The sequence below is a fragment of the Pipistrellus hanaki genome (assembly GCF_964339955.1).
Source record: "Pipistrellus hanaki genome assembly, chromosome: 6".
In the NCBI taxonomy this organism is placed as follows: domain Eukaryota; kingdom Metazoa; phylum Chordata; class Mammalia; order Chiroptera; family Vespertilionidae; genus Pipistrellus; species Pipistrellus hanaki.
Window position 1 is genome coordinate 20261210 of NC_140508.1, and position 27657 is coordinate 20288866.

A 27657-nucleotide genomic window follows, 5' to 3' on the forward strand; every position below is an offset into this window, starting at 1 on the left:
GTACTGGGTACATGGAAGGCACCCAACAGTGAGGCTCTAGGTCTCTTTGGAACTGATTTGATTTGGAAGAAAGGAACAAAGGTAAGATGATGCTGGTAGAAAAGGAGATACTTGCCCTGGTCAGTGTTTCTCAGTGGTTAGAGCAGTATAAACCCATGGAACTGTTGTATGTTTTATTGGTTTTTTAAGGGTCATGGTTTTGATACCTGATGCAGGGCAGGTACCTGGGTTGCAGATCCAATCCCCAGCCCTGGTCGGGGCATGTGAGGGAGGCAACCAATCAATGTGTCTCACATCGATCTTTTTCCCTCCCTCTCTTCCACTCTCTCTAAAAAATCAATGGAGCCCTGTCTGGTTTGGCTCAGTGGATAGAGTGTTGGCCTTCAGACTCAAGGGTCCCAGGTTCGATTCCAGTCAAGGGCATGTACCTTAGTTGAGGGCACATCCCCAGTGGGAAGTGTGCAGGAGGCAGCTGATCAATGTTTCTCTCTCATCGATGTTTCTAACTCTCTATCCCTCTCCCTTCCTCTCTGTAAAAAAATCAATAAAATATATTTAAAAAAAATAAAAAATAATGGAAAAAATACCCTTGGGTGTGAATTAACAACAAGAATAAAAGGAAACAAACAAATAAGATAGAAATTGCTTATAATGGGTTTCTTCATTGACCCTTCCTTCTCTTTATTTCTTTTTCTCTTTCTGTCACTCAGCAAATAGAGTTTGAGCACTTAGTATGTGCAGACCCTGTGCTAGTTGCTGAGATGTGAGAGAAAGCAGAAATGGCCCTTGTCCTCATGAGGACTGTCATCTGCCTGTGGAGGATGATAGCAATATATTCAATAACAAAAATATACAATAAACTAAAGTAATTAGTGTTGGGGTGAAAAATTCAGCAGGCTTTATTAAGTGTGGATGAGGGAACTGATTTGGGAGCTGGTGTTGGAGGAAGCAATGGGGACCTGAGAGCTGAAGGGTGAAGAGAGGTGGCCAGGTCTAGTGTAGAGGTAAAGTGTTCTAGGTAGAGAGAAGAGCTTATACAAAGGCTCAGTAGTAGAAGTGTGGCTAACACTTCCTATTTTATACTTGCTAGGAGGCTTTATCTAAATTATATGTACCCAGAAACTAACCATGTATGTATGGAAACAATATACAATGAAGGTGGCATCACAAGTCAAAGGAACAGGTTGGATTAATAAATAGATGGTATTAGGCCCTGCTGGGTGGGTCAGTTGGTTGTAGCATTGTCTCATACACCAATACACCAAAAAGTTTGTGGGTCTCTCTCTCTCTCTCTCTCTCTCTCTCTCTCTCTCTCTCTCTCTCTCTCTCTCTCTCTCCCTCTCAAAAATCAACACAGTAAATCCACAGTAAGGGTAAAAAAGTATATGGTATTGGGAACATTGACTCATTATTTGGAAAAAAATAAAACTGGACCCCCAGCTAGCACAACATACAAAGGTGAATCCAAATGGACAAATGGACTAATGAGCTCATGCAAAAATTAGGGAGAAGATTTTTGCATTAATTAAAAGTGATCAGGGGCTAATTTCTAGAACATACCACAAGTGCTTGAAAATCAACAAGAAAAAAACAGGAACCCCAATGGGAAAATGAGCAGGGTTTATAATAAAAGTGAACCCAAGAAGCTAACAGGCAGATGAAGAGATATTCAATAATTTAAAAATATTTTTTACCTTCAGAGGACTTATTTTATAATCCCATCCCTGTAGCACCTCAATTTTTGCCTTTTCTTAGGTAAAGAGAGATAGACCTAGGACCCTGGAGGGACTTGGGGTGTAGCTGTCAAGGTCTTTACAATCTATAACACCTTGAGACTTACCAGAGAGATAGCAAACTCTTGATAGGCCACCAGGTGGCACTCTACCCATCCCTAGCTCAGAAAGCTCCTGAAGATTCTCTGGAAGGGTATGGCTCAGTGTAATAAAAAACCAGACATTTTTTTTTTTTTTGTAATTGCCAACTAGAATGAACAAAATATTCCCCCTAAATATGTAAGGTGGGGGATACAGAATTCTGCTTTTGTTGGGATCCTCATGAAGAATTCCCTTTGCTCCTCTGGTGAAGCCTAGAGAACACTGGGTATCCTTCAGGACACAGGATATGGTTAGGTTATTGGAGTTTCCTGCCCTTGAGCAGTTAGAATTCGCATGAATGGTTACAGAGGAGCAGGTCTGGGGTTTAGGGAGTTGAAAAGGGGAGAAAGGTGTCTGCTTTATTGGAAATCCTTGTGTGGCTGGGCATGCCTCCCACCAGTTCTGGTCTTGCCTTCTGGAATCTCAGAGCATTGTAGTGAAGGTTTCAGAAAGCAGGGGTCATGAGGTGTCAGGCTGCAGTGACCCGCCTGTGGGACAGGGGTTAGTCTCCAGGTGAGGCAGAGGCTGTCGGCTCCATATGAGTGTCTTTGCTTGGGGAAGTTCTCTGCCTTAGGAATTCTCCTCAGTTCATGTGAGCTGGCAGCGTGTTCATGTCCCAGGAGCCTTCCCCACTAATGAGAGATGGCAGTTGGTGAATAAACTCCCCAGCCTCCTCACCTTGAGAAGTGCATTTCCCCTCAGTTTTTAATTTATTTTTTTATTTTTATTACACAACTATTATAGATATTCCCCATTCCACCACCTCCACCCAGCTCCTACCCTCTTTCCTCTGGCCTTCACCATGCATAGTCCATGGCAACAACCAGCTTATCTACATACACTTTTGGTTCCTTCTCTTTGCCCTCTTTCCCTCTCTCCAGCTTCCTGGGATCTCTTTCCAAATAAACTCCTTGCACCTGTAGGGAAGCAAAATTTGCCATCCTAAAGTGTGTCTTTCTGGCATGAAGATTATTTTATTTTTAAGAAACAAAAGACTCAAGAAGAACCTTTGATTGGTCAGCTCTAGGGCAGGGGGTCATTAGTCAATGCAGCTGGACCTTGCGTTACCCACCTGGTTTTGCTGCTTTTTCTGGGCCTGGAGCTGAAATACAACTGAGACCATGGCCCTGAAAGGGCACACCTGGAAAAGCTGATGAAGAGTCTATTGAATCCCCCCCCAAGACCTTTTCTAAACTCCCAGCTTTTAAGCCCCACCTCCCTTCCCCCAAACGAAGGTCCCAGGAACATGCCTGTGCCTTTCCTGCCTTCTTTTCCTATCGTGTGCATCTCCTAAACCAGGGGTCTTCAAACTACGGTCCGCGGGCCACATGCGGCCCGCAGAGGAGTCTGATCCGGCCCACCAGGTTTTTTGGGCAGTGAGCGCAGCCGAGGTGTTACAGTAGGAATTAGTAGTTCATATAGTCCGGCCCTCCAGCTCTCTGAGGGACCGTGATCTGGCCCCCACTTTAAAAAGTTTGAGGACCCCTGAAACTCTAAGGGACCCTATGAGACTTGCAACCAGGGGAGCAATGGGCAGTGGCAGCTCATCCTAGGCTAACCCCCTGAACCTATCTCCAAGGCCCCCTTTGTTGCTTCTTCTAGCCTAAGCCCTTGTTTCACTGTCTCCAGCTTTAATAAATATACTCTCAAAAACAAAACAAAGCAAAAACAGCACACATGCAATGAAGAACCTTCGACCTCCCCCCTTACTCCCTTACTGCCTAAAATAATTTCGCTAGAGAGCCTGCCCCTGAAAGGGAGCTCTCCTCATAGATTGCTATAGTGTAGTCTGAGCTAGATGTGGGGCCTAGACTTTAGAGACTCTGTCTCCCACTCTCTGCATGCCCAGCACACATTTGCTTACCCAACATTTGCTTTTTCCATCTCCCTGTGAATTGCCTTCCTTCCCTTTAAAGTCCCCAAATACTACCCACTTCTCCTTAGCTCAAGACAGCATATAAGCCTCAACTGCCCTATCTGTCCTTGGGCGCCATTTTCTTATGGAACCTCCATACACATGTACATAATGAAATCAGATTATTTTTCTCCTGTTAATCAATCTCATGTCAATTTAATTCTTAGACCAGCCAGAAGAATCCAGAAGGGTAGGAGAAAGTTTTTCCTCCCTTACATACCCAAATTTTAGTCTCTGGATTTGCTTTTAGGTAATTCAAATGAATAGAGAGAGAAAGAAAATTAGGTACATTTGGTGAACAGCTTAGATGTTTTCAGAGCTCAGATAATGGAGAAAAAGATAGAAGAAGCAGATGGGAAAAAGACCCCAATAAACTTCCAAACATTCTGAGCTACTCTGACTTTTAATTTTATATATACTTAAAGAGAGGAAGAGAAAGAGAAACATCAATGATGAGAGAGAATCATTGATTGGCTGCTTCCTGCAAGTTCCCTACTGGGGAAATGGGCCTGCAACCTGGGCATGTGCCCTTGACCAGAATTGAAATGCGCATGGGCATGTGCCCTTCACCCATTCAGTCCACAGGGCAACACTCTATCCACTGAGCGAAACCGGCTAGGGCTGACATTTAACTTTTACATGCAGTAGTTCTAAGAATCCTTTGTTGAAAAAAACCAGTTGATTTGGTTGTACGAAGCCTTCAAAACTATTTTGAAGATAGTTACTAGGAATGAGAAATTCAGGTTTGAATTTTTCAGTTACCTCTGTTCTGTCTTGTGAATAGAAAACCCACCTCGCCTCAGCTATCATCTGAGGTACAAGTCTAGCTTATAAAATATTAATTGGGTGATATTCTTTCCCCTGATCTCATAATGGCTTCTGACATTTTGATGCTAGCATTTTGGATGCACACAAAGTAAAGAGGGACCAAGCGTCCTCTATTTACATTTCAGAACCTCCCAATGTGTGCTTTGGGATGTATTCTGCACCTAGCTCAGGCAAGCCTCTGAGCAAACTGTTGAAAGAGGTTAATGATGGGTTTATATAAGTTGCTCTTGCTTTATTTAGGTCCCGAGAAATGCAAATGTCAGCACAAAATTTGTTTTCTGTTCCATTAAATTTCCAGGAAAAATATCAAGACAGTTGTAAAAAAAGAAAAACCAGACTGGATGAGTCAGGCTAAACAAATGAAGAGCCAATTTGAGGCTAAACTTGGGACAAGCCAGGAGCCACTTCATTCTCCAGCATTTTGTGGAAAGATTTCTACGAACCCTGCTCTTTCATCCTCTCTCTCTCTTTCTCTCTCTGTCTCTCTTTTTTGGGGGTGCGGGCAGCAGGTTTTGGTTTCTAATTTCTAGTGACTTGTTACTCTCATGTCTAAAGTCTTCTGTAAAGATGGAATTGTTAAATGTCCTTCCTATGGAGCTTAGTAAAAAGGTTTCGGTAGAATGTATTTCCTTAAAGATGAGATGCATTGTGCAAAACTGAAAACAACAACCAAAAAGACCATTTCGAAGATTCTGAGTGTGTTTATAATAATCCATGCCATCTTCATATTCAATAGGCTTTGTTTGAGTCTCATTAAGATTTTCTGATACTGATAGGAAAGAGAAAGACCATACAATTCCATTTATGTAAAGTTTAAAAACCGGTACTAGTCAATGTTTGCTGCTAGAAATCAGGATTGTGATTATTTTTGTGTGCCTGGATAGCAACTGGGAGGGGACACAAGGAGGGCTTTTGGGTGCTGGCAATACTTTGTTTCTTGGCCAGTTTGTAAAAATCCATTGAGCTACATGTTTGTGACCTGTGCACTTTTCTGCATTTATATTACACTTAAGTAAAAAATTCAAACGTGTATTAATATTGCCATAGAGGTTAAAAAATAGATACGTAATTTTTCACTTTTGTTAAACTCCACGTCTCAGATCTCCTGCCACAGTGGCAGTTTTTGCCAGGCCCTGGCCATCCTAGAGACTAGGGTGGGATGCGTTTTGGGACTGGCTATCTGGAACAAGGCCTGCTGCTTGGCAGGGATGGCTTACCTGCGACCTTGGAGTTGTACGCCACTCCGACCCCACAGATATTGTTGTTGGCTGCAGCAGAAACTTCCCCTGCACATCGGGTCCCGTGGCTGCAGGGAAAAATAAGGGCAAGTTAATACGGTTTCAAAAGACTCTGGAAGAGGTTCCTTAAAGTCTGTCAATTGGAAGTCATTGGGCTCTTTTCAATGGCTTGGTTAGCCTGAAGCTAGCACTTGGCCCACCCAATTTTCCTTCTGTGTATCCAGCGTCTCTTCTTCCTCCTCCCCCCTCCAGCTGCCTTCTGGACTGTGGCTTATTTCTGACAAAAGAGGCTTCTCAGAACATTTCAACCTTGAAATCTGATCTATACTTTAAAATTTGAAGTATCTTCTTGCACAAAATACACTTATATATCTCTGGTTGGAAGAGCTCTGATTGTTTTGAAGCACTAGAATTGTGGGCCGGTGCTTAATTTCAAGGCTGGTCCATCCATTTTGTGAGTAACACTGCTTTACCTTTTTGGATCATAGACTTTTTTTTTTTAAGATTGAATGCTATAGTATTCCATGCTACAGATTCTTACGTTCCTCCAGGAATATAAAGGCATACAGTGACAACATTTTGCATATAGTTTCAAGGGAGTCCACAGAACCTGCGAGGCTGACCAGATTAAGACCCTCAGGCATTTATTAGGTAATCTTTCTGAGGTATCCCTGGTTTTATAATGCTGAGCAAGCCTTCTCAGGGCTCATGTTTTAGAATGTCCTTTGCAGCACTCACTATAATTCCATTAGTTTTCTCCCTTTAGCTTGTCCTCTCTTCCCTTATATCACGGGTTCCAAATAGTTCTTCCCCTATGTGTACTTCCCCGCTTCTTGAATTGGCATGGTGATTTGGGTTGACCCATAAAATGCAGTGGAAGGATGATGAACCACTTCTGAAGAGGCCTGGCACCCTGGCCGGTGTGGCTCAGTTTGTTGGGCATTGTCCCATGCACAGAAAAGTTGCTGGTTTAATTTCTAGTCAGGGCACATGCCCGGGTTTTGGGCTAGATCCCCTGTAGAGGGTGTGCAGGAGGCAGCAGATTGATATTTGTTCTCACATCAATGTTTCTCTCTCCATCTCCCTTCCTCTCTCTGTAAAATATTTAAAAGAGGCCTGACAGCTTGAGCTTCCATCAGCTGGTGCCAGGTACCACATAGAGTAGCTTGAGTTAGGGTCTAACTGCTAGACCACATATGGGTGAGAAGACATGGAGAGAGAAGCCTCCAATGTTCTAGTACCTCAGATGATATGCCTGACATGTGAGGGGAGCCGCATCCCTCCTCCCTTCCAGACCAGCCAGGTCACCCCAGTTTGCAGGTAGTGGGGAGAGAGAGGCTGCCCCTGCCCAGGTTACAGGACTGTGAGCACATAAATGTTCTTTTTTTAAGTTTTGGAGTAGTTTGTTAAGTGGCTATAGAGAACCGAAACAAGCATAAATGCCTAAGTCAATCAGAATGCCGTGTTTAAACCCTACACAGCATTGAAGATGTGGAAGTCACCTGAAACTTACCAGTCCTCACCCTGAGGGGCCTATTTTAATGGTCTGTGAAGCAGCTATGAGATTAAACGGTCACATTACCAAGTCTGCTGGAACCCGTGCGCACAGCCTGCGGAAGGGCCAGGATAGGGGTGGGGTGGGGGGGCTAGCTTTTCACTCACCACTCAAACTGTGGTGCAAGGGGATGTCTGGCTACAGGGCCCCAAGAAGCCTTGATTTCTGCAGGGGTGACTAGTTTACTGTATGTTACATCCTATTGGGGCAAGCAAAGTTATTGCACAAGTCCTTAAAAAATAAAGTATAGACCTTGCCGGTTTGCTCAGTGGTTAAAGCTTGTAAACTGAAGGGTTCAATTCTGGTCAAGGTCATGTACCTCGGTTGCAGGCTCATTCCCCAACCTGGTCAGGGTGCAACCAATAGATATGAGATCAATGTTTCTCTTTCTCTGTCTCTCCCCCTCCCTTCCATTCTCTCTAAAAATTAACCTGTTAACCGAGTGGGACCTATAAATAGGTCAAACATAAACACAATTGGGAACGGGTAGGACATATGAATATGTCCTTGAAATATATGTTGTGCCCTGAAAGGGACGGTATATATTTTTGTAATCTTTTTTTTTTTTTTAAATATATTTTATTGATTTTCTTACAGAGAGGAAAGGAGAGAGACAGAGAGCTAGAAACATCGATGAGAGAGAAGCATCGACCAGCTGCCTCTTGCACACCCCCCACAGGGGATGTGCCCGCAACCAATGTACATGCCCTTGGCCGGAATCGAACCTGGGACCTTTCAGTCCGCAGACCGATGCTCTACCGCTGAGCCAAACTGGCTTCGGCTGTAATCTTTATAATTGTTTGTAAAATTTATAATTTTTTAATTCGATGTTTCCATTTTTTTGTTGGTATTCTTTTCTATTTGTTTGTAATTTTGTATTTTCCTTTGTGCTTTATATATAAACAAACGAAAAAATATATATTTCATTATTTTAAGTAAGTATAAATAAAAAAATAATAATATAAAATTACATCCGCTGGGTGTGACGTACTGACACGTCCTAGTGAGAGTATGCGCCCCTTGTACATTGCGTAATTAAAAAGGGAACTCCCCGGTTAACAGGTTAATGGAAAAAAATATCCTCAGGTGATATATGTACACACACAAGTGAACACACACACACACACACACACACACATTTTCTTTCTTTGTATGAGTGAAAGTGAAGCCTGCCTCCATAAAGGCTACATATCTCCTGGACTCTAAATTCCCTTTGAAACAAGAATAAAATCTGCATACTGTGTCCAAGTAAACCCTGAAGTTACTATACAAGTTGGCCTTGTGGTGACAGATTTGTGAAAACTTAATACTGAGCCAACTGCTGTCTCCTTGTCCAAGTTTTCTGTAAACCACACCGAGAAGGTGCTTAGTTAAGGTGGAACTTGATGGGAGACTGTCATGGATGTGGCTTTAATGGCAACTACCTTCTTATTCCAAATTCTGGAGAAACTGATAACTAAAATGTTTAAAAACATCATGAAAGCACACACATATGTATTTATATAAACAAAATAATATCTATACCCCATTTATATTGATTTGAATATGTATTTTAAATATATAAATTTAAGTGTATGTATATACTTATATCTATTATATATTCATTAGGGGTCCGGTGCATGAAAATTCGTGCCCGTCCCCTCTCAGTCCAGGAGCCCTCAGGGGATGTCCTACTGCCTGCTTAGGCCCATTCCCACAGGCCTAAGTCTGGCCTCCCTCTGCAGGAAGCAACCAGGTTGATCAGGGGAAGGTGCCACCCCCATCACTCTACTGCTGCTGCCGTGGCTGGCAGTGGTGGCTGTGAGGCCTGAGCTCTGGGCCTTGCAGCCACTGTGGCTTTGTCTGGATGGACATCTAGAAGAGGTCTGTCCTAATTAGCATATTACCCTTTTATTAGTATAGATAATTCTAATATATACCTATACATTATCTACCGGAATATACCCACACATTATATACTTAAATATGTACATATATAAAATACAAACTATGTATAAAGTGTACATATGCTTTATATTGGTGCATAATTTAAAAAATGGAACTTTAATGGATACTGACTAAATGTAACTTGATTGCTTGCTGTTTGACTCATGCTGAACAAATCATTCTTAAATAAAAGTTTAAAAAATCATTGCCATCTCTAATCTGACTGAGAACAAATTTCCTTATTATTTAATAATCAGCCCTGTTGATATCTCCTTTCTGAGACCTAAAATGTGCAATCAGGCCTTGCCTGGGCCAGTCATTACTTTCACCAACATTTGTGAAGAGCACAGAGGTACTGATGGAGGCTGTATAGTGTGTGGACCCTGCTCTAGGAGACTCAGGAGTTAGAAGGCCCAACAGCCAGCTGCCTGGGCGGTTATTCATGACTAGGTACTGTGCTCAGTGCTTTTCTGGCCTCATCTACTTTAATCTTCACAAGAGGGCTACCTGTAGGTACTGCTCCATTTCACAGATGTCAAAGTTGACTCTTGGAGGTATTGACTCTAAGGTGCACAGCAAGAAGGTGGCTGAGCCAGGTCTGAGACCAATGCTCAATTACTGAACCAATCCTCTACCCTCCCACATGGGGATATAAGCTCATCTATACCCTAAAACTGCTCACTGATGGCTGGAGGACAAATGCATGTGAACTGGCTTGCGCAAATAAAAAACACTGAATGCTTCATTATCTTTAGTTTTGGCCTTTAAGTGGCAAGATGAATGCTGTGGGCTCTCTAGAGGAACATAAGAGAAGAAACATTTCATTGTTAAATTAGGAGGCACTAATTAATTATAAGCAGCTAGTGGAGGCTTCTTATAATTGTTCATGACTCCATCTTTTCAACAGTCCTGGGCCTTGTAAGCTCTGTTCCATTGCCTCCAATACTTTCCCCTCATTCCTGCCTTCCCAATGGTCTCGGGCAATGCTTGCTCCCTGAATGTCAGTTTGGACTCTTGGTTTTCTTAAAACATTCAGTAGCTCCCTCTTGCCTCTATAATAAAACACTAGAGGCCCAGTGCATGAAATTTGTGCACTGGAGGGGGAGTTGTCCCTCAGTCTAGTCTGTACCCTCTCTAATCTGGGACCCCTGCAGGATCAGGCCTAAACCAGCAGTCAGACATCCCTCTCACAATCTGGTACTGCTGGTTCCTAACCACTTGCCTGCCTGGCTGCCTGATTGCCCCTAACCACTCTGGTTGCCAGCTTGATAGCCCTCTAACTGCTCCCCTGCCAGCCTGATTAACACCTAACAACTGCCCTGCCTCCTAACTGCTCCCCTGCTGGCCCAATAACCCCAACTGCCCTTCTCTGACAGCAGTATTGTGACAACGTGGGGGTGGCCATTTTGTGACACAAGCATGTGAGAGTCAATTTGCATATTACCTCTTTATTATATTGGATAAGCCTGTCTGAAGTGGAAATACCTGTAAAGGGGGAGGGACAAATATGGTTGCTTGATTGACCACCTTCAAGTTACTGGAGTCACGGCTATGTTGCATTACTACTCTCCTGGTCTGTGTCTGTGGCAATGTGATTTTCTTGCTCCTCCCTGGAGAGTGGAGCCTATTTTGCTCTTCCTTGAATCAGGCTGGCCTTGCAGCTTGTTTTGGCCAAAAGCATGTGTGGAAATGCTGAGTTTAGCCCTCAAGAAGACTTGTAGCTTCTCCTTCCTCTTGAAACCGTGCCCAGGTACCATGTGGACAAGACCAGGCTCAACTATTGGATGGTTAAAGACACGCAATCCCTTGGGCCTATCTCCTCAGCTGATAGTCAACCATCCTCCAGACATGTCAGAGAGGCTGTCCTAAGCCAGCAAGCCCCCAGCCAACCGGCCAGCTGACCATGGACACACAAGGGAGCCCAGCCACAAAGCTGAGCCCTGTGCAGATCAACAGCATTGTCTAGCTAACCTACAAATTTGTGAGCAATTGTTAATGCTTATTGTTTCAAGCTACTAAGTTTTGGGATGGTTTTTATGTGGCATTACTTGGCAATGGATAACTTATACAATGGATACACAAGGCTAGAGGGACAATGCATAGTTAACCTGTGGGGGAATAGGGTTCAAACCTGGACCACCATGATGACTATACTGGGGCTTCTCCAAACAGACACAGTAGCTATGAAGATGTCCATGGGGATCTCCATTGAGAGAGAATAGGCACACCCCTTCTTTCCATGTTGCTGGCCTTCATCCACTAGAGTGATTGGTCACCCTACTAATCCTTTCCAGCCCAAAGCATTTTTTTTTGTATGTGCTCTATTCAAGTCATAGATTAAGGTATACTGAGCAACAAGAACATGATGAGTATCATTTGTTGACCTACTATGGGCCAGGCACTGGGCTGAGAGTGCTACATGCATTATTCTATCTAATCCCCACAGCAAACTATTATTATTATCATTTTAAAGAGGAGGGAGCTGAGGCACAGAGATACTAATCACTTCTCATTAGCAGGAAGAACCAGAATTCTAACTCAAATCTGCTGCTTCCAAACCCCTTCTCTAATTTTGACCCTCGACCATCCTCTATTCCTGATTATCAGAAGTGTGCAAATAAAAAGTGTGTGGTTAATTTTACGTGTCAGCTTGGTTGGGTGAGGGGACGCTCAGATATTTGGTCAAACATTATTCTGGGTGTTTCTGTGAGGATGTTTTGGATGAGATTAACCTTTAAATAGATGGGCTTTGAGTAAACAACTTCAGTAATTATGTGTGTGAATAGTCAAGGTATCCTAGAGGCCAAATGATTTTGTAATTAGAGGGCACGTTCATGTGTTTTATATTGGCATAGATTTTTAAAATAAATAAATATATAGAGATGTAATTGAAGCCCTCCCTGAAGCCATTATGCCTTGGATTTGACCACTACACTAAGTTTGACAATTAGAACACTGATCCATGCATGTTTTTACGCAATCATGTTTAATCGGATATGCATATACATAAAAATGTTTCATAATATATGATCTATTTAAAATTTGCTCGTATTCATTATTTATTCACTCGTATTTTGAGGTTTATTCATGAATTCTAGTTCATTTGTTTTTAGTGCTGTCTAGTCATTCACTTAAAGATATGCTAAAATTTACTTATTCGTACTTTGAATGAGAGGCATTTAGATTGTTTGCAAATTGCTTGCTGTTACAAATAATTTTAAGAAAATATTATTGTTTATTTAATTTCTTGGGCACATGTGGAGATTTTCTCTGGGAGTATGTATGTATTATAGGAGGGAAAACAGGTTTATGGATATATATTACCTCCAGAGAGGGAGAGCTCCTATTGCTCTCATATCCTTGCCAACATTTAGTATCAGCAAAATTTACCATTTTGCTAGTCCATTTGGTGTGAAATGGTATCTCATTTGTTCATTTTGCATATTCCTCATTACTAAAGAGGATGAGCATCTTCTCACATGTGAATTCACTCAGGTGTTCTCTTGTGTTAATCACCTGTGCATAACTTCTGTCCATTTTTCTATTATGTTTTCTCTTTGATTTGTGGCCATTCTTTATATGTTTTGACATTTAATTTTGTAGTCCCCCCTCCCCCATAAAACTTGAGGACTAAGTTGCACATATCTTCTCCTAGTCTGTGGCTTGTCTTTCAACTTTGTTCATTGTCACTTTTGTTGAAGAAAAAGTGTTTCATTTTAATGTAGTCAGGTTTATCAATCCTTTTATTTTTCTTGGGGTTCAGTGATTTGTTTAAGAAATCCATTCCTGTTTTAGTATCATAAAGTTGTTTTTCTACATTTTAATTCTAAAAGATTTCTATACATTTAGGCCTTAATTATCCTGAATTTTATTTATGTTCAAGATGTGAGATGGACACCTACTTTTGCATACTATCAACTAGTCCTATTTATTAAATATCATCACACCATCCTTTCCTTATTATTTTTATTGCCATCTTGATAATATGTTAAGCTTCTTTTTATACAGGGTGTGTGTGTGTGTGTGTGTGTGTGTGTGTGTGTGTGTGTGTGTGTGTTGTGTGTGATATCTGCTGCTGGCCTCTCTATTCCATTTCTTTGAACCTTTTTTACCTCTCCCTGAGCTAACCCTGCTCTCTCATATTTATTAAGGTTTTATAATGTTTTGATAACTGGTAGGCAGTTTCCCACCTTGATGATGTTGATCTCCTTCTCTCTTCATATTCATTCTCTTCAACCTCCTCTTTCTCCTCTCTTGCCTTCTTTTTCTATTCGTGGCTCTTTGCTTTTCTATATCAATTTTAGGATCATTTTGTTTAACTTCACAAAAAACTTTAATTGGAATTGAATTAATAAATGAACTTGCCATCTTTATATTGTTACATCTTCTTATCCATGATCTTAGTATGCCACTTCATTCATCCAGGACTTCCTTTATGTGTTTTCTAAATTTATAATTTTCTCACTAATGTTCTCACATATTTTTTCTTAGATTTATCAGTATTTCATTGGTCATGAGATGTGGCATATTGTCAAATAAAAGAGATGCTAGGTAGTATTCTTATTTCTTCCCAGCATTAGAGAGTATGCCATCAAATTTCAGCACTAAAAATAATATTTGCTGTAGGTTTTTGATAGATAGTGTTACCTTCAATTAATTAATTACCTACTCAACTGCACCCAGGCTAGATTTTATTTCATTTATTGAGATTTTATTCCAGTTGTATTTTTCAATTGCAATTCGTTCTTTTTCATATTCATGTTTATTTTTGCTCATGTTTTCCACATCATTTATTTTTCTTTTTAAACAGATGTTATTCATGCACTTATCATTCTGAGCAAATGTGCAAATAAAAAGCATGATGGTTAATTTTATGTTTCAACTTGGATGGGTCACAGGGTGCTTAGATATTTGGTCAAACATTATTCTGGCTGTTTCTGTGAGGCCATTTTAAACATAAATTATTTTAAAGTCTTATTAAAGATTCTCCATAAAATTAATTTCACCTGGTATAAATTCATGCCCTGTTTTTTTTTTTTAATTTTATTTTGTTGAATGTGTTTTTTCCCCTAGATACTTTGGAATTTTGGTTTTCAGGCTAATTTTGAGTTGGAGATCCCTCCAGCCCCATTTCTCTCTTTCTTTTTTTAGTCTCCATTCCTGGCCATTGGTCCTATGGTTGTCTTAATTTACCTCTTAGTACTATATTTGACAGCCACAGCTTTTAATGGTGTCCTAGGGCTCTGGATTCACAGAGTTACTGGTAATAATGCAGATTCATTCAGCAAGTTAGTAGTCAACTTGGCCAGGTTTTTGGGCATCTAATCTCCAGTCTCCTTAGATCTACAGATTCTTAGACAACCAAAGTTCCACAGAGGCCAGCTACAGTATTTTTAGTCATGTCTTTGCTGAAAGATGCTTCAGTGTTGGAAATATTGGAGCTGAGCTGCAGAGATTACCCATGTATGCAGGCTAACCTCCAATGAATTCTACAGGGTAAGATGTTAGGTTTCAAGAGTCCTGGTTAAATAGGTGAGGAGGTGCAGCTGCTTTTGGGTAAAATCCCAGTTCTGCTGGGAAGTGCCCAGTGCTTTCTGGGGAAGAGAAGAGGCTCTCTAGCTTCCTAGATGTTAGGCCTTTCATTTGTTCCAATAGGTCAAGCTTGTCTCATGCATATACACTATCTTTAGATACAATTCCTCTTTCAATCAACAATGCAGAAACACAGGTAACAGACACTTGCCATAGACTTTAACCTTGAGTTGACTGTTATCTACTTTCTGTCAAAGTTCAGATGAGAGGATAGATGTCTGAGAAAAAAATGGGTGAATGGCTGGGCCATCCAAGAACTCCTTTGGCATAAATTCTCCCCATTTTCTATGTAGCTGTAACACTTTTGACTTAGCTCTTTAGAAATTCCTTCACTGAATGTCACAATTATATTTGTTGCCATTTGGGAATGCTAACTATATGTCATGCCCTCTACCAAGTGCTTTGTGCACATGTGTCTAGTCACTCATACAAATCTTCAAGGTGGAGTTTTACTCCCATTTTACAGAGAGAAGAAACTGATTCAGGGATCACTTACTTCATACCAAGTAATTAACACAACTCTATATATTTGTTCATCGTAATCTGTTATATTTTTCTCTCTTAAGAAAAGAATTATTGCCACTGGGGGACCATAAAACCCCCCTATGTGGCATGCATAACATCAGTTTCCAAAGTAGAAATGATTATACTACAATAACATATAGATGATTCTTTTATAATTTATATGATTCTCTCCATAGCTCCCAGTCTGTGTTATGTCTTTTCTTCTAGCCACAGGGAAACCTTAAATAATGAAGACTTGTCTAATCCAGGTAGGGGACTAGAAATAAAAATTAAAAATTTTTTGTGTGTTCTTCCCCCCCCCCCCCCATGGATCACAATAGCTAGCAAAATTGATTTCTGTTGTGTTTTATTCTGCTCTGGTTTGTATAGAGGGAAGGTTTAAAGCAACAGCAACATTTGAGCAAATATCGACTTTGGAGATATAATATTCCCTGCTTATCTGTGGTTTTATTTACCCTATGTCCGTGGTCAGCAAACTGTAGCTCATGAGCCACAGGGGGCTCTTTGGCCCCTTGAGTGTGGCTCTTCCACAAAATACCACGGCCTGGGCGAGTCTATTTTGAAGAAATGGTGTTAGAAGAAGTTTAAGTTTAAAAAATTTGGCTCTCAAAAGAAATTTCAATAGTAGTACTGTTGATATTTGGTTCTGTTGACTAATGAGTTTGCTGGCCCCCGACCTAGGTCAACTACAGTCCAAAAATATTAAATAGTAAATTCCAGAAAAAACAATTTATAAGCTTTTAACTCTATGCTATTCTGAAATCTCTCACTGTCCTGCTCCATCCCACACAGGAGGTGACTCATCCTTTGGTGGTTGCGGTAGGTACAACCACCAAAGTACCTGTGTCCAAGAAACCCTTATTTTACTTAATAATGTCATATTCACATAACTTTTATTATAGTATCCTGTTATAATTTTCTATCTTATTATTAGTTATATTGGTGTTAGTCTCCTTACTATGTCTAATTTATAAATTATATTTTGTCATAGGTATGTATGAATAGAAAAAAAACAACAACCTAGTATATATAGGGTTCAGTACTCTCTCTGGTTTTGGGCATCTACCCATTGGGGTGGTCTTACAATGTGATAAAAGGGGACTACTGTATTCTCAAAGCTCCCATGAAAGAAAAATTTAGATTAGGTCTTGGAAAGCAGTTTGAATTTTATTATCTAGGAAGTGATTACAGAATTGTCCATAAAGACGGAAGGAAACGACGTTTGTCTATTTCTAAAGCATTACGTGTCACCAGGGTAAAGTATCAGTTTCCATCCGTGTGCAAATAGCCAACCAGAGAAGGCCCGTTTTTCTCACAGGTTCTTCTCTGGCTTGTCACATAGAACTCTTCAAAATGAAATACGACTTTTAATAAGAAAAAAATGTTAATCATGGAAAACCTTTAGTATTTGAAGGTTTAACTAACGCTGTCAATCAAAGGAACTTACATAGAGATAAATGTTTCTCGTCATCCATTTTCCCTTCCTCCTTCCCCCCATTTTGCCTGAGTAATAAATGTCTTCTCTCTTCCTGAATTTATAGTTAATTTTTGGCAGCCAGGAATTGCATCTAATCTGAAATCTCTTGCTCTTTAGGGCTTATAGACAGAGTGTGCTGCACCCTTTGATGCTCCTAAATATTGCAATGGCAGGGATGACATTTCAGTGTCGAATGCTTGTCAAATAAATGTTATGCAAGAGGGACTTTTATGGACAGCAGCACAGTAATGAAATACGGATCTGCAATGCATCACTGAATATTGACCTAAAACCGAGCAACGATGGAAGATTATTGACAAAGCAAGGGCTGCAAAACTTGGAAGAAGCAGGCAGCTCTAACATGGCCAGATGTCAAGGCTACTAAACAACTCAGCTCCGCTGAGAAGTTATGTCATCCATCTGTCAACCAGCCAATCAATATTCGTTGAATGCCAGCAAGGAAAAAAATGTGGTACTAGATCCTGATACCTCACAGCGAATCAGTTATATAAGTTTTGCACATTGTTGATGCTCATTAAATGTGTATTATTTTCTCTCTTTTTGCAATTTGGGTTATTATTACTGTTATTATTATATGGCTTGGCCATCTGTATTCTCTGATTGTAAACTAGGAGGAAATTATACTCCTTTTGCAAATTTTTCAACTGTTTCAAATATATCCTCAGAGCCCAGATACTGCATGTAATTATTAAATGGTTCACAGTAGAATAAATACACTTGCTCTGCTTAGAAAGAAATAATCCTATAAAGTCAAATTAAGCATAGGGCAAGAAATTCTAATATACAGATCCACTGAAAGCAGTTCTGCATATAAATGAAGTTTGCTTTCATAAAGTCCTTGGTTTGGAATTTTAAATATGTTCTTAAATAAATGTACATTTGAAGGAAAACAATTTAACAAATAAGTACAGAGGGGATGATATGGTGGTTTAGAATATCAGGGAAGCTCAGGGGAGATGCACTGCTCTTGAACTTGGTTTCCCATCCAAGGAAAACATTTTATTTCCTTGCTTTGAGAGAGCCCCTTGTAGTGCATTTTATTTTCTACTTTTCACAGCAATGAGAACCCTGTGATGGAGAGCCGCTGCTTTTTCCTGGGCAGCAATTGCTTCTGAGTCCTAACTGGCCTTTATAGTAGGTGGTGTGACTGGAATATCAATAGTCCAAGCCCATTGCTGGTCAACATCAGTCAGCTCTTTATCAGAGTCTTGCTTAAGTGAGCATTTCTCAAGAGCCCAAAGTCTGCTGGGCAGAGATGGGGTATCAAGTATGATGCCCATGCCCAGAAGAGAATACAGCTTGTCTTTGTGATTGCATAGAGATCCAGAGACCCATGCTGGATTGGTAGTGAACTCTGACAAAGGCAAGCGTGGGGCTCAAGGCTCCTGCAGTCTTTGGGGAGCAACATTCCTTGGGTGCAATGGGAGAATGGTCCTTGTCTATGCCTCTGACCCAGTTTCCTATCCAATCACAGAATCTCTCCTTCTTTCTCCTAGAAACCTGTCCGAAACTTTCATGCTCACTCTTCTGTGAAGTCTTCTTAGAATGCTGCCCCACTCACGAGTCTCTAAATCCCAGCCCAGTTACCCAGGCCACCTTGTGAACATGCGTGGATCTCCTGCCTCCCTCTCTTCACCTAAATTGTACCCATATTCCGGGACACACTTCCCACTAACTCTGTCTATTACCTTCCTTAAAATCCTAGACCTGTGGTCGGAAAACTGCGGCTCGCAAACCACATGCGGCTCTTTGGCCCCTTGAGTGTGGCTCTTCCACAAAATACCAAGGCCTGGGAGAGTCTATTTTGAAGAAGTGGCATTAGAAGATGTTTAAGTTTAAAAAATTTGGCTCTCAAAAGAAATTTTAATCATTGCACTGTTGATATTTGGCTCTGTTGACTAATGCTGATCACTGTTCTAGGCTAAATGCCACCTGATCTTCAAGGAAGCCTATCCTAACTGCTCCAGCCAATCACGAGTTTGTATTCCTCTAGGCCAGTGGTAAGTAAACCCATTAGTCAACAGAACCAAATATCAACAGCACAATGATTGAAATTTCTCTTGAGAGCCAAATTTTTTAAACTTAAACTTCTTCTAACGCCACTTCTTCAAAATAGACTCGCCCAGGCCGTGGTATTTTGTGGAAGAGCCACACTCAAGGGGCCAAAGAGCTGCATGTGGCTCTAGAGCTGCAGTTTGCCGACCATGGCTCTAGGCCCTCCAAAGCATCTTTATTATGAGGCAGTGCATGTAATGGCCCCCTCACTGATTTCAAATCCTATCTTATTTGCTATGTGATGTTATACAACTTGCTTAACCTTTCTGTGCCTCAGTTTCCAAAATGGGAAAAATAATGATAATATCTGTTTCAGATAATTATAATGAGACTTGAATTAATACACACAAAACACTTAAAATAGTGCTCTAAACATAGTGACTGCTTAATAGGTATTAGCTTTCCTCATGTTTTCCTTCTCTTCTCTTCTCTTCTCTTCTCTTCTCTTCTCTTCTCTTCTCTTCTCTTCTCTTCTCTTCTCTTCTCTTCTCTTCTCTTCTCTTCTCCCTCCCTCCCTCCTTCTCTCCCTCCCTCTCTCCCTCCCTCTTTCTTTCTTTCTTTCTTTCTTTCTTTCTTTCTTTCTTTCTTTCTTTCTTTCTTTCTTTCTTTCTTTCTTTCTTTCTTTCTTTCCTTCTTTGTTCTGGCTACCCTTAACCCTGTAGTGATTTAGGCATCTATCACCTCCTCATATGACACTGCAAGTTCCTTAGCAGCTTGTATACCAAAACTAACAGCTTCATGAGTACTGAATTAAAGTTCCAACTCTTTTTCTTTTGCTTCTTTTTATGCCCTATGCTCTTAAAATTTATTTCTTATTATGGATAATATCAAATATATACAGGAGTATAGTGAACTCATATACCCATCAGCCAGTTTAACAATTACTAACTCATGGCCAATTTTATTCCCTCTGTATACCCAGTCATTTTCCTCCTTCCTGTTCCAAACCCTAAATTATATTGAAGAAATTACCCAGAAAAATATTTAATCTTAGGAAAAAATATTTAGTAAATGTATCCTACACTCATAGGAAGTCTGCTCTATTTTAATTCTTGTGCCAGGCAGGAATCATCTGAGAACAGATTCAAGCTTTTGGACTATGGATCCTTCCAGAGCTGTAGGGCTTGAACTTTGACCCACCATCCTCCCATAACCATTATAAGAGTAGTTATGTTTTGAGAGGCCATGCTTTGAACTGTGATACCATCTACTCTTTGCAGCAACAAGTTATGATGGATAGGGATCTTTGAATGACTTGATCATTGGGAAAAGTCCCATTTATTGGTCACAGTGGACACTGTGTCTTGAGTCACTGGCTCCCTGAGAGGCAAGGATCATGCTCATCTGACTCACTATGACTGTGTCTCAGGCAATTGGACACTTGAGAATTTTTACTAGTGACAATGAAAAATTTTATTGCACTAAATACTAATTAGTTCTAGCTAGAAGATTTTAGCTAGTTTAAAAATTATACTTTCAATCACTTCTCGGCCTTTTGGCTAAGATCAAGTGTAAAATTACACTTTCAAGAACACATTTGAAAATTAACAATTTTAAGGGAGGAGTCATCATCATCATCTTTTTTAAAATTAATTTTTAAAAAAGAATAATCTTATAGTATATCACACAGGAAGAGATGCTTTGGGGAAGGTTGTGATGGATTCAGAAAATGGGGTAAGGGAGAAAACTATTCTGTTGGTAATATTTTTGTGCCTGAATCATTCCATCACAGGTTAATTTAGTACCTTCTAGCTGCAGAGAGATGGTAAACAGCTGGCACACATGTTGCTACTGCCCTTTCTGAGGTCAAGTGGACAACTGGTAACCAATCATGCTGAAGCCAGCCACTTCCTTGTGGTCCTCACCACAGTGCCCCAGACCATCATTTCCAATCACATCACCCCTGACTTAGTGACATCTAGTTAGTAACGTCACATCCCTGGGCCAGGAAATGGTTTATTTGCTAAGAGTACGTGAGGACCTATGTTTATAAGTCATGAGGGTAAGAGACATCTTATATCAAAAGTTCTCAGATGTTTTAATACATCCTCACCCCCTAATTACACTTCCAAATACTGCATTATAATTTTAAAGCTGTAGGCAAAGTTGATAGAAAGTGAATTGTGCTATTGGACATCAGCTATGATCTTTTAAAAGTGTTACAAATTTGAATTGTTGTTTTTCTTTATCTCCGCCCCCCCCCCCCACACACACATTTTCTGTAATTGCCAAGTCCCTCCACCTGCATGCCTTGTCTGCATCCTAGACATTCTCTGGTCAATTTGTTAATTATAGGAACAGAGTCTAAGCTACATGGCCACTCTCTGACCATAATGCTTTCTGTCTTTTATAATAAAAATGATGCTGACTAAAGGATGGTAAAAGTTGGAATTAGAGTCATTTATGAAGCTTGGATTCAAGTGTGGACTTTGACATATACTAATTGTTTGTCAAGGGAAGTCACTTTCCCTTTCTAAACCTATTTTCTTATCACTAAACTGAGAATTCCATTTGTTTTATGGGCCACGAGTTTGTCACCAGAGGTAAAAGAAATGAATAAGGTGCTGTACACATAATATATTTTTATACCATTAATTAGAGTTCATAGATTCTCATAAACTTCACCCAAGAATATCAATAATAGGGAAGCACTAGGTTTAAAAACTATAGCAGTCTTTGGTTGAGCAAGCCATACATCTTTATTTTTTGGTATTTCTTATATGTAATTAACCAGTTAGACAAGAATGTTACTTGGGGGGAAAAGAGGCTGCACTTACATGTATAAGTAGCCACATAGGCTGAAGAAAATAGGTAGATGTTGGATAGTTTTCCATGCTGAGCAATACTTCAAACCTCTGCCAGTTTCGTTTTAAGAAAGGGATTGCATGACCGTCATGAGGTTACAGCAGATGCACTTCAAAAAACACACAGACACAGACCCGTGGGGCAAAAAAAGTTCTCTACAATCGTTTCCACAGATCACGTGAAACCAGCATGTTTTAAATCACCCTGTGGTGGGTCCAGACAGGCTTTCTTCTTACTCCTATTTCCTTCTATCTTTATGCAGCGGCAAACAATTCCTAGTTCAACAGCAAATTCTACAGGGGCATTGCAATGTTAGAAAAAACCCCTAAGAATTTAGAGAATATAGCCACAAAGAGGGAAAGTCACAATTTAATGAAGCACTGAGGTTATTTTGTTTTTAAGTCTTAAAAACAAAACAAAACAACAGAATAAAACCCCAAACCTAAAGCCAAAGACACCTCGTTAGGCCCAGTTTACCTGTTAAACCAGTCATCTGTGTATCGAGGGTAAGGATAGGGGTCGTTGCTACTGAAGTCATAACTTGCTTCGGCATTCTGAAAAACACAAGGGGTCTCACTGGGTCAATAAAGCCAGAGGCACAGGCAAGAGAAAATGCGATACAACGGTTTCAAGCTGCTAATCCCTCCCCACTGTGTTTATGTTCTGCTCTGGACCAGCCCTTGTCAAATGGTGATAGAGCTGAAATGTGTCTTTGGAGCTTTATGTCTTCCCTTTTATCCCTCCATCCCCCCCCCTTTTTTTTGTTAATCCTCACCTGAGGATATTTTTTTTCCACTGATTTTCAGAGAGTGAAAGAGAGGGGTAGAGAGAGAGAGAAAAACATTGACGTGAGAGAGAGACATCGATTGGTTGCCCCTGCACATGCCCTGGGCTGGGAGCCTGCCACCTAGGCATGTGCCTTTGAGGAGATTCGAACTTCAATTAATGATAGAGCATCAGTCTGCGGGCCTATGCTCTATCCACTGAGCAAAACTGGCTATCCCCTTTCCTCATCCCAATCAATTTCAGGCCGTCAGAGTAACGATTTTGAGTCCTACACTCTCCAGGGCTGTTTTCATTTTAAGTTGAGTTATGTCTTTTGTATAAATGGGATTTACCTGGAATCCAGGGATTTAGCTAAGTTTCTTTGAACTGATGGCCAGAATGTTCTAGTTCTCATGTCACAAGTGAGATGGCCTTTATAGTTTTCTTGCTTTAAGTGGAAGGCTCAAATCCAGCTCCCTGCTTCAGACTGATGTGGGGCTTACCTTTTTCATGCTTAATCCCTGCCCAAGCCCTAAATATCAACTTCAACATCAACCACAGTCATTTACACAATTTACTGTTTTGTTGAAAGAGGATACATAAGCTGCTATAAGGTTACAGCAGAAATACTTTCAAAAGCATATCATTAAGAATCTAATATATGCAGTTTTCTTTTGATCGATACCATTTTGATATAGTAATTTATTGCCTTCCTTAAGTATGTTTGGTTACCCCTAATATTCCCTGAATTTTTTAGATAAGAGCATTCTTAGGTAGAGTTGGTGGGATAGGAATATCAAGAGAAACACAAGTTAATATTTTTTCTTTTGGGTTTCAAAGCTGAATTTGAAACTTAAACAGTAGATCTGGAAGACTATTGTTAAGCCTGATTGCTTTCTCCATAGAGATTAATATTTCCCGACCTAGGGTGAGTTAGATAGAAAATTCAGCATGAGTAGCCATTGTGGGGTCCTCAGAGGTGCCATGAGTGCTACCTCTTTCTTCTGAGCTGTGCTCTTGAAGTGGGAAGAGTTCTGTTGGAATGTCCAACTTCAGAGAAGTCTGGGACTCGTCCTTGGACAAGGAATGAAACTGCAAATCAAAGTGGCTCTGTTAGGTGTCTTAACTGGGGAGCTTGAGGTAGCCCCATTCTGCATTTTTGTGACCCTCCATATGGAGCAAGGAACAGCCACAATCTTCTTTTGGGGGCTGATTGGTGAGAACAAACAGTGAGAACCATCTGGCCCAGAAAGATCTGTGGTCAGGACAATGAAGATGCAGGGTTTAGGCATGATCTGCATGAACTGACTTTCCAGTAGGCATGGAATGCATGCAACAGGAGAGTCCAGGATGGACCGAGGATGAGATGCAAGCATCAGGACCCCTGATCCTTCTCCTTAATGCTACATTCATCCTTGAAGCTGGAGGGGAATTCTGGAGACAGGAGGGCAGGGGGAAAACATGAGTAGACCAAAGTAAAAATTTTTTTTTTTTTTTTTTTTTTTTTTTTTTTTTTTTTTTTTTTTTTTTTTTTTTTTTTTACCATCAGTGCAATTATCCTGGCAGATAGGAATTAAATTCGATTAGAGAAAAATCAAGCTGAAATTTTTCGCACCTTGTGTTTGTTTCACAAGCTCTCCACTCTGGCTCACCTTTCTGGCTCATAATCATTACCCGGGACGAGGCCTTTTGGTGCTCATTTCTAGAGCAAATGGTTTGCCTTGAGGTGGGTGATGGCTCACAAGAGGAATTAGGGAGTTCTGACAATGGAACTGGTAGTTGAGAATCCAAGGAACTCTGAAGTAATTTTTACAGCAAGAAGAAAGACTGTGTATTGTCTTGGGTCAATTTCACTTCTGAATGTTGAAATGGATGATAACTTAGGAATTCTAAGTATTTTGCTGTCTTTCCAATGATTTTGATGATTAATGCTCTCCTCCTTACATAACAATCTACACTGAGTATTAAGGAAAGCAAACAGTTGTGATTATTTGGCTGCATGTTTTCTGGATGAAAGTCAAATGGTTTATAGCAAGAAAGAACAGTAAGCAAGATTTCACAAAGGCTGTTTATAGTTTTATGGCTCAAACCAAATCATTTATTGATTTGAATTATGGCATTTCCTTTCATGAAATTGTTTGTGTTCAGGAATAAATTAATTTAATTAATTATCCTGGAATTTTCTAAGATAGCCTTTAACACTGACATTTGGGGGAAAGTTGTGTCTCTGTAAACTTAATGTCTTGGTCATTTTAGGTAGAATGACTTGTTTTGGTTTGAACTCTTTTATAACTTCTTCCTAAAGTGCATTAGTCTATTTTATCGCTTTAGAAAAGACTAGATGTTTAGTGAACATAATCTAATCATTGATGATTCAGGATCAGGATGATTCAGTCGTTATTAAGAATTATCACTGTACCATCACGCAGAAAGTGAGAAGATTGGGCTGAATCCAAACTGACCTCAGGGCTTCCCTGGGAATTATTTCTGAACTTCATTTGTATGCATAGCCAGAGAAAAAGGCTAGAGTAACTCTTAGCAAGAAAGTTTAATCATTATGGGTTTGCCATTGCTTGCACTATGCACTTTTCCATCAGATGGCCTGCCTGCACACTCAGCCAGGAAAGGACAAAGGATTTACTTATTTTCACAAAATCTTTAGGCTTGTCATTTCTGAGGCCACCAAAGTTACAGTTCCACACATGGCACATGCCGGATGCTAGGGCTGGTCTCACTGTGAAAGCTGGTGGTGGACCCAGCGGTCACCATGCCCACTCCCTCCATTGCTTTAACATTCTCAGAGAATCTTTTGAGATCCTGGAGACCCTGCTCTAACACTTCCACCCTTATTGGAATTTAATGACTTAATTTAAGTGCAAGTCATGACTCCCTATGGTTGTCTTTCACAAAAATGCCTATAGGGCAAATTTGGCCCAACACCTGCTTTTGTAAATAAAGTTTTATTGGAACATACTAGTAGTCATGACTCCCTACAGATTGCATATGGTTGCTTTCACGCTACAACAGCAGACAAACAGTTGTGACAGAAGTCCATGAATCTCAAAACATTTACCATCTTTCATAAAAAGAATTTGCAAACCCTTGAATGACATCCTAGGCCTCATAGACTCCCAGGTTGCCCTCTGACAGCCTGGGGCCTCCACTATAGCGTCTCAGCAAGTCTTTGTCTTCCTGAAGAGCTCCCTTTTCTCTAAGATATGCTTGTTCCTCATTCCCCTTTTCTCTAGGAGGCTCTAGTTGCTGAAAAGAAATCTGATATAAACTTTCCGTACATTGCTAGGAGTTCGAAGTTTACCTGTCCCGGGTTCAGACTAATCACAGGTGGTTATTAGGCATTCCTGTGGTTAGAAGCTGGGCTCAGCCAGCTGGAGGATCAGAGAGGCAGGAGAGAGCCCCACCATTGTTTCCCCAACCTCTGCCCATTGAAGACTTGTTTCTAAGGGCACCAACCTTCTAACTCTCTGTCTTTCCATATACTGTGTCCTATCTGTTCCCAAGGTCACCTATCACCCTTGGCAGAGAGAGGCAGGTGTTTGCAGTGAACAGCTCTGGGCATTCAGAGGTAATCATCCAGGTGATATGGGTCCACGTGGGGTCTGTTACACAATTTCTCACCAACTTTCATTTTTATAAATATTTTTATTGACTTCAGAGATAAAGAGAGAGAGAGAGAGAGAGAGAGAGAGAGAGAGAGAGAGAGAGAGGGAAACAGCAATGAGAATCATTGATCGGCTGCCTCTCCCCCCACTGGGGATTGAGCCCACAATCTGGGCATGCACCCCTGACTAGAATCAAACCTGGGACCCTTCAGTCCTCAGGCTGATGCTCCATCCACCGAGCCAAACCATCTAGGACCCAACTTTCATTTTTAAATGTGGTTCTGCATCAGCATTTTGGCAACCCCAGGCTCTTATAATAGGTCACTATATTTAAAGTGGGGGTGCACTGCTTTGGCTGAGAGATATATTTAGAGCCCCAAGGATCAAGCCCTATAGTCTGACTATTAAATTAGGAAAGTTGTATCTGCAAGCAAGGGTACCACATGCAGTCATGTAGGTTGTGTTTTGCATAAGGGGGCAAGCCCAAGGGGAGCCACTGAGGGCTGCATGGATTTGCCAAACCATGTGCCCTGAGAGGGCCTTTATTTTTATTTATTTTAATATTAAAATTTATTTTTCAATTATAGTTGACATACAATATTGTATTAGTTTTAGGTTTACCTGGAGTGGCGCTTTAAATAATAACTGGTCAGCCCAGAGGGGTTACCCTTTTCTCATTTGTCTGCCCAGAAGGGGGTACATATTCTAATTTGTTTGCTCAGAAGGAGGGGTGCTGTTTTGCAACTTACCCACCTATAGAAGACAATTTTTAAAAATTTCATACAAATGCACTATGGAAGTACTAGCATGCCTGTGAGCCATGGCAAGAAATAGGTTTTTCTAGGTATTTATATATATAAGACCCTAATATGGAAGTAGAATGAACGGCAGAACGATTGAACAACTGGTCACTATGAAGCCCACTGACCACCAGGGGGCGCGTGCAGAACATGGCGGGTATCAGCTGCAGTGGGATGGTGGAGCAGGTGAGCGGGGGCACCAGGCCAAGATGGGGCACTGGTCACTGCCATCAGAGTGATCCTCTGGTGGTTACTGAAAATTCTTTGCTCCCATGCACCACTGTCCTGCCAGCCGCTTGCACTTGCTGCTGGCACAAACCCCACTTGCACCAGCTGCCAGCCCCAATTGCCCATGAGGGCTTTTCTACCTCCCCCTGCTGCTGAGGGGCGATCGGAGAAGCAGCTGCTGCTTGCACCAGCTGATGGTGCAGAGCAATTGGGGCTGGCAGCAGCAGCAGGTGTGAGTGGAACCAGTGCCGTCAGTGTGTAGGAATGGTGGTGGTGGGAGCCGGGTTGCCGACAGACAGGGGACTGGGGGCCATGGTGGGAGGGGCCAGGTGGGGACATGGAGGATGGGCTGAAACCTGCCACTGTGTCCACCTCAGCCTGTGGCCCACAGTTCCTTTCAAGGTGCATGAATTTGTGCACTAGGCCCTTAGTT

The 27657-nt window shown here is 41.0% G+C and overlaps 1 protein-coding gene across 2 annotated transcripts in view; it reads right to left on the bottom strand.

Moving 5' to 3' along the window:
* Positions 1-27657, bottom strand: part of PCSK2 (proprotein convertase subtilisin/kexin type 2) — a 255372-nt gene that overhangs the window by 49016 nt on the left and 178699 nt on the right. For both annotated transcript variants that reach the window (XR_014795318.1, XM_084887637.1), the window contains exons 6-7: positions 22289-22365; positions 5835-5923 (exon numbers count right to left, since the gene is read on the bottom strand). Coding sequence is in view for 1 of the 2 variants with exons in the window: in XM_084887637.1 (XP_084743763.1) it covers positions 5835-5923; positions 22289-22365 (166 nt within the window). In the remaining variant the exon portion in view is untranslated. The remainder of the gene's footprint in view (positions 1-5834; positions 5924-22288; positions 22366-27657) is intronic.